The sequence below is a fragment of the Triticum urartu genome, chromosome 4A, assembly GCF_056163025.1.
Source record: "Triticum urartu cultivar PI428250 chromosome 4A, HENAU_Tu73, whole genome shotgun sequence".
NCBI lineage: Eukaryota > Viridiplantae > Streptophyta > Magnoliopsida > Poales > Poaceae > Triticum > Triticum urartu.
The window spans coordinates 3,708,921-3,716,798 of record NC_141876.1 but is presented as its reverse complement, the minus strand read 5'-3'; the positions used below and the strand labels follow the sequence as shown (position 1 = coordinate 3,716,798).

General features: G+C 52.5%; 1 protein-coding gene across 1 annotated transcript; it reads right to left on the bottom strand.

The window, feature by feature from the left end:
- Positions 1-200: 200 nt before the first annotated feature.
- Positions 201-7,345, bottom strand: LOC125553287 (uncharacterized). Its single transcript, XM_087519414.1, has 3 exons — positions 4,970-7,345; positions 4,304-4,877; positions 201-343 (listed from the first exon to the last, which is right to left on the bottom strand). Exons 1-3 carry the CDS (start codon positions 7,328-7,330, stop codon positions 201-203), a joined length of 3,078 nt encoding a protein of 1,025 aa, XP_087375540.1. The 5' UTR covers positions 7,331-7,345.
- Positions 7,346-7,878: the final 533 nt, after the last annotated feature.

Sequence of the window (7,878 nt, the reverse complement as noted above, 5' to 3'; positions counted from 1 at the left end):
TCTGCATCAGAAAGATGCATACGACCATCTTATTAACCAAAAAACGCAGTGCGAACATGGTTCCAAGGTCTCCAAAAGTAATAATGAAAAAGGAAAAAAGCTCACACAGAGCCAAAGAGCGCTAGAAACACCCACTAGCCATGAACAGACGCCACAACCGGCTGGCTAAAACTAGATAGGTAAACTACATGCCTATCCTATTACATGACCGCCATCCAAACCGGTTGAAGATATCCCCAGCTACCATCTCCCATCGGAAAGACCCAGTAACCAAATGCTCCCTGGCCTCCGTCTGGGTGAGTAGCGACCAGGAATGGATCAGAGCCGTAGTGCGGAATAAGACCTGCAAAAAATGTATACATGATATTCTGTTAAAAACCAAATCATTTCTGCAATTCCAGATAGTCCACAGCAAAGCACAAACTCCAACCCGAATGTGTCTCGCTAAGTCAGGCTCAATCCCATTAAGCCATGTCCCAAATAACGCGTTAACAGAATTCGGTGGAGTGATATTAAAAGCAATGTGGACCGTCTGCCAAAGTACTTTGGCCAATGGGCAATCAAAAAAGAGGTGTTTGATTGTCTCGTCCCGATCACAGAAACTACACCTAGTAGGTCCTGTCCAATTACGCTTTATCAAGTTGTCCTTTGTTAAAATAACTTGTTTATGGACAAACCACATAAACACTTTTATTTTCAAAGGAACTTTGACAGCCCAAACATGCTTAGAGGTAGGAATGGAGTTCGAATTAATAACATCAATGTACATTGATTTAACAGTGAATGCTCCAGACCTAGTCAACGTCCAGCGTAATTCATCGGGTTGTTGACATAGTTGGACCTCCATCAGTCTCCTAACTAAATGGAGCCATTGTTCCCAACGATTGCCCGCTAGCGTCCGTCGGAACTGAATATTAAGGGGGATAGATTGAAATACTGAGGCGATGAACACTTCACGTCGTTGAGCAATACGGTACAAAGACGGATATTGGATGGCCAAAGGTGTCTCGCCGAGCCAAGTATCCTCCCAGAAACGTGTACTAGAGCCGTTTCCAATAGCAAACCTCATCCTATTAGAGAAAGCTTGTTTGACTTTCATCAAACCTTTCCAGAAGGGTGAATCAGTCGGCCTGACTGTGACCTGGGACAAAGTTTTTGTCTGGAGGTACTTGGCACGAAGGATTTGAGCCCACATGGCATCATTCTCCGTTGAGAGCTTCCACAGCCCCTTGCTAAGAAGGCATCTATTCTTAATTTCTAGATTCTCAATACCGAGACCCCCTTGGTCTTTCGGTCTACAGATGATGTCCCATTTAGCAAGCCGATACTTTCGTTTAAGCTCATCACCCTGCCAAAAAAAACGCGATTGGTAGAAGTCTAGTCTCTTCCTAACACCAACCGGGACCTCAAAGAACGATAGGAGAAACAAAGGCATGCTCGTGAGCACCGAATTAATCAGGATTAATCAGCCTCCGTATGACATGAGCTTACCCTTCCAACAACTCAGTTTCTTCTCAAATCGGTCCTCGATGCGCTTCCACTCTTTGTTTGTCAGCCTACGATGGTGTATTGGAATCCCCAGGTAAGAGAAGGGCAACTCTCCCAACTCGCACCCAAACAATTGCCTATAAGCCTCCTGTTCGTCTTTAGCTCTACCAAAACAGAACAACTTGCTCTTATGAAAGTTAATCTTTAACCCGGTCAATTGTTCAAAAAGGCATAACACAAGCTTCATATTTCTCGCCTTGGCCAAGTCATGCTCCATAAAGATAATTGTATCATCTGCGTACTGAAGGATGGATACACCTCCATCAACGAGATGAGGTATCAATCCACCTACTTGACCATTGTCCTTAGCCCTTCCTATCAAAATTGCTAACATATCCACCACAATGTTAAACAGGATAGGGGACATCGGATCTCCTTGTCTTAGGCCTTTATGTGTCTGGAAGTAATGACCTATGTCATCATTAACTTTAATTCCCACACTACCTTTTTGCATAAATGATTCAACCTGTCGGCGCCAGGCTTCATCAAAACCTTTCATACGCAATGACTGTTGGAGGAATGGCCATTTGATCTTATCGTACGCTTTCTTGAAATCCACCTTAAAAATTACTCCATCTAATTTTTTGGAATGGATTTCATGGAGCGTTTCATGCAGGACAACCACCCCTTCAAGGATGTTTCTGTCCGGCATGAAAGCAGTTTGGGACTGTTGCACAGAATGCGCAATCTGTGTGAGCCTATTAGTCCCTACCTTGGTGAAAATTTTGAAACTAACATTAAGGAGGCATATCGGCCTGAATTGCTCAATTCTCACAGCATCCGTTTTCTTAGGAAGCAGTGTGATAGTTCCAAAATTCAAGTGAAATAACTGAAGCTGTCCAGAGAACAAGTCATGGAACATAGGTAGCAAATCCCCCTTAATAATGTGCCAGCACTTTTTATAGAACTCGGCCGGGAATCCATCCGGACCGGGAGCCTTATTGTTTTTCATCTGTGCAATAGCATCAAACACCTCCTTCTTTGAGAACGGGGCAACCAGAATATCATTTTCGGCAGCCGTTAGCTGAGGCACATGCTCAGTCCTAGACTCATCGAGGGACACACAATTATCCTCCGAGGGTCCAAATAACTTCTTGTAATACTCGGTAATATATGTTTTTAGGTTGTCTTGTCCTAAAATAGTGCCCTCCTCTTGTTCAAGCTGAAAGATGCGCTTCTTTCTGTGCTTCCCATTAGCTATCAAATGGAAGAATTGAGTATTTGCGTCCCCTTGGACCACTTTGCGCACTTTAGCACGCAAAGCCCACTTCAATTCTTCTTCACGGAGCAGTTCTTTCAACCTCTTTTCCGCCTCATTTTTAACCTGAAGCTCAGTAGGCAGTAAAATAATGGATTCGGCCTTTATGTACAGGGCCTGTATAAGAGAAAGGAGTCTATCCTTTTCAATCTTATACACACCACTGAGGTGCTTAGCCCATCCCCGTAAGAAACTTCTCAAATGCCTAATCTTATTCTGCCAACGCTCGATCGCAGTCGCGCCTCCTGCACCTCTAGCCCATTCCCTGGCAATCAAATCCAAGAACCCCTCGCGTTCGAACCATGACATCTCGAAAGAAAAGGTGTTCTTGTTACCCACGTGGTTCGGCTCCCCCGAGTCCACGAACAAGGGTGTGTGATCGGATATTCCCCTCGAGAGAGCTTGCACCGTAACCAGAGGGAACTTTTGTTCCCACTCCACGCTTGCAAGAACTCGATCGAGTTTTTCATAAGTCCGATTTGGCAGAGCGTTAGCCCAGGTAAACTTTCTACCAGAAAGCTCAATCTCCCTCAGATCCAAACTTTCAATAATGATATTGAACATAAACGACCATCTGCCGTCAAAGTTATCATTGTTCTTCTCCTCTCTCCTTCTGATGATATTGAAATCACCTCCAACTAAAATTGGAAGTTGTTCTGACCCACAGATTCGAACAAGGTCCGCCAGAAACTCCGGTTTAATCTCGGCTGTGCGGCACCATAAACCACCACCAAAGCCTAGTTAAAACCATCTATCTTGGACCTGACTCGAAACTTTACCGCGAAGTCACCCATCACTACACTTCGGACTTCAAGCGAATCGCATCTCACACCGAGTAAGATACCACCCGATCTACCTCGCGGAGGGAGGCAATGCCAATCAAAATCAATACCACCCACAAGAGAAGAAAGAAACTGGGGCGAAAAGTTTTCTCTACCAGTCTCTGATAGAGCGACAAAATCTAACTTCTGCTCTAAAGCTGCCTCAGCAAGGAACCTTCTTTTAGCCAAGTCCTTCAGACCTCTGCTATTTCAAAAAATTCCTCTCATATTTCATCATGGAATTTTTTAGTAATTCGAATCCTAGCACTCCTACGAACCGCTGAATCAGGATAGATCTTCCGTTTCCACTTACGTTTTGGTTTACTAGGCTCTACCTCTCGGTCCTCATAACCGGGTTGACTTAAATTATCAGCGTCAATCTCGATGGGTACATCATCATCCTCACCCACCTGATTTGGAGGTGCTAGATCCGCACACAGATTATCTAGCACTCTAACCCCTAACGCATTAATCTCATCATCATTCATCGGTTTAACTGCTGCAAGATTACGAATGGTCTCTAAGACACGTTCCGCCTCTAAATCTAACAGATCATTGACCGAATTATTGATCTCAGTATCCGTGGCCCCTAGTGAAACTCCTAACTGGTTTGCATTATTTATAATCTCCTCATTAGAAAAATGCAATAAAGAGTTAGAAACGTTGACGAACATACCAGAAGATGATGTAGCCCCGTGAAGCTTGGCCGCCCTCATAGCGCACCGCTGCTGCATATCATCCACCTCCAGGAGCTCGTGGATGCGAGCACTCATCCGTCTCCCCGTCGAGACAGGGTCCGGGATCCCGCCAAAAGCAACAACCTCCTCCCTAGTAAAACCTGGCGCTGAATCCCTCAAAGGGTCAACCGAGGTTACCAGAGGAGGCGGCTGCGGGCTCCCAAGCCTCACAGATGGGTGCCCCACGTCGGGGTCCTCTGCCACCGGTGCGAACGGGGAGGGGATGACGGGGGCCGCCTGCCCACGCCCTCCTCCCGCCCCATCCGCCGGTGCAGACGGAAGAGCTATCGGCGAAGGAGAGGCGGTCCTCCAGACCGCCGTGGAGGAAGGATGAACCAGGGCCTCCTGCCCTAGCCCCTTCCCCAACGCAGTAGATGGCGCGGGAGTCGCCGCCACCACCGGAGTAGCAGGAGCCGAGGCCACCTGCCTTGGGCTCCCTCCCCCAGCGCTGGCCGACCCCAACATGACCGACGTCACCGGCGTCGGGACATGGAGGGGAGACGTCAAGGCCTCCTGCCCCGACCCCCTCCCCCCAACACCAGCTCACAGGTAGCCATCCGCACCGGAGCCTCGACCACAAGAGGAGGAGGGGAGAGAGAAGCGACCTCCGGCTCCCCCACCCCAAATCCATCCAGAGTCCTTACCGATGAGGCCCTCACCAAGCGACCAGAACCGCCAGCCCCCTCAAACTCCAACAGAGGAAGCGTGCGCTCAAACAAATCATCGGAGTCAACCCGGTCACTCCAAAGCCTAGGTGGTGCTGATGCTGGCTCAAAGAACCCGAACCGCAATGAGGTCATAGGCACCGATGGTGATGCTGCCGGCTCAACCCCGGTCCCGTCCTCGGGCAACTGAGCATCTGGGCGAGAAGCGTTAGACCCCTCTCGTGCGGACTCATCAGTCTGTGCCCCATTGGCGCCCGCATCGCCATCACCCTCATGCATATCAACATCATTCCCATTAACCGCATCTGCAAACAGATCAGTGTCCTCAAACTCAACATCTAGCGAGAACACCTCGCCCCTATAGGTCCAGTTGACCATATCAGGCACGAACTCAATATCCAGAACACTGACTAGAAGCCGGGCCACCCCATGAGACCGAGTAAAAGCCATATCAACTCTCTCCGTCTTCCCAACCAACGTACCCAAACTGGCCACCACTCGAACATCCTGCAAAGGCTTAGACGGGGCCCCTACAAACCGCAACCAGACCTGCGTAAGCGGCTTTCCCTTAGGCTCCACCTTCTTCCACTCGTGGAACTCCAGAATGCACGAAGTGCCAGGGACTCGACACAAACCAAAGCTCAACAACCGCTTCTGGTCATCCACCGTGGGGAAATCGACCTTATAGACCTTATCCTCGAGAACCACCAGCTCCCACCGAAAGTCCCCCGGAGCCAGCTCCTGAAGCCTCCGCACGATCTGAGCCTCAGTGACCTCTCCCTGGGTAGCTTTGACAACCCCGGTAGTCAGGCTCGGGGTCTCCTCCGGAATCTCTCGCGCAACCGGTGATTCAAAAAACATGAGCTCGGCACAGTAAACTCCATACACAGTCAGCGACGGAGCCTGGTCACGCAAAAATGGGCACTCCCCCGAGGCATGAGCCGGCTTGCCACACGTGTCACACAGCTCGGCCACGCACTCAGTAATGAAGTGGCCCTTCTCCCCACAACGGTAGCAAAGCATCTTCTCCTTCTTGCGCGCATACTTGGACACCCTCTTAGCATCGGGCCTGTCGGTATCCTCAGCCACCTTCCCAGCCTCAGGAACCTTGACACTGGCCAAGGCATTCACCACCTCCATCGCCTGGGGAGGGAGGTCAGTAGAAGCCTGGTCGGGCTCCACTGCAGACGCCACAGGATCAACTGCCCGAGGCGGAGGCGGTCGGCGAAATCTCCCACGACCCCCACCCGGGCCACCACGATGGCCACGATAGCCTCCTCTCTGGCGGTGGTCCGGGCCTGAGGCCCCCTCGACAAAACCGCCTGAAGGGCCGAGAAACGGTCTCTCCGCAGACCCGTCACTCTGCCAGGCATAACCACGACCGCCTCCCGTGGATGAAGAACCACGATGTTGTCCATCTCCATACACATCATAACCATCGTCCCCCCACTGGCCTCGGGGCGGATCATAGGACTCTCTAGTGCTCGAATTCTGCCTCGTCTGCGACGGTCCCGAACGGTTCTGAGCAGGCCTCTCGACGAGGTGAGGCGGAGGCGCGACACGAGGCTGACCGCCGGCAGGCGTTGGCACAACCCCAAGGGCTGTACCACCCCGGCCTGCAGCAGCCACAACAGCCACGCCCGGCGCCTGAGGCCGAGGCCCACCCCGACCCGCGACCGGCTGCGCCACGGTAGCCGCACCCGGCGCCGGAGGCCGCAGTCCACCCCTTCCGGCCGCAGCTTGCAAGGGCACCTGCCCCGGCGGCCGAGCGCCCAAGTGGCCATTGTCGCGACCCTGGGTGCCCTGAGTCACACCACTGCCCGCCGGCGGCCTCTGGCCAAGCGGCACCAGGGCACCATGCCCGGCACCCGCCGCCGGCGGCGGTGCAGTCCCGCCCCGACCTGCCGGAGCAGAGGCGGTGTGCTTTTTGGCTGGCGGCGCCGCAGCCCCGCGGCCGGCCATGGCCTCGAGAGGTCGGATCCTCCTTGCCCGACCAGAACCACACGCCGGGAAGCCGCGAGTCCCGCGCCTAGGAACCCTAACACCAGCAGAAGACGACGCACGAGCGGAAGAGCGATCGATCGTGTACGTGCATGGGGAAACGCTACGAGGAGGAATAGGGTCCGGTACAAACTGGGCCGCATACCCATCTGACCCTGGCCCATCCCCTCGCGGACTCGGCTCCCTCCGAGCCGGCCCAATGCTGCCCAGCAAGCAATTCAAACGCTGCGATCGCATCTCGGAAATCCCGATCGCCGGAACGGACATCACGGTCGCCGCCGACGCCGGACGAACGCCCATCCGCTTCGCATTCTTCCTTTTCTTAACAGTAATCCACGACTCCGGCCTAATCAAATCGAAAAGCGTAAGATTTGGAAGACTCACCTTAGGAAGGGGACCCTTCCAAGGTCTGAGCGCCGTCGCCGCCGTTCTCCGATGAACTACGCGTCGGATCATCTCTTTCTTTTCGCCCGCATGAAGTCCGATTCGTGCCGGATCGTCCGATGGCAAAACACGATCGATCGTCGTTGCTACTTCATCTTCGTTATAACCTGAATGAAAAAACTCACAAATGAGATCTGAAGGCGTCGGTGAGGGCGGAGAATCCGCCTGGGTCGCATCCCCATCGTCGTCCGCGTCGTCCTCGTCGGATTCGGCAAGAGCCCAAAACCGGCCGCCGACGCGCCGGCGATCCCCAGCGGCAATGGACGGCGCCGGTGCGGTCGCGTGCACGGGCGCCCGCCCTGTCGCCCGCCTAGTCGCCCTCTCGTTCATCGCGCCCTCGGCGGCCTTATACTGAACAATGTGGCTTACCAGGAATGATGTGGTTTTTAACAATAAATGTGTCT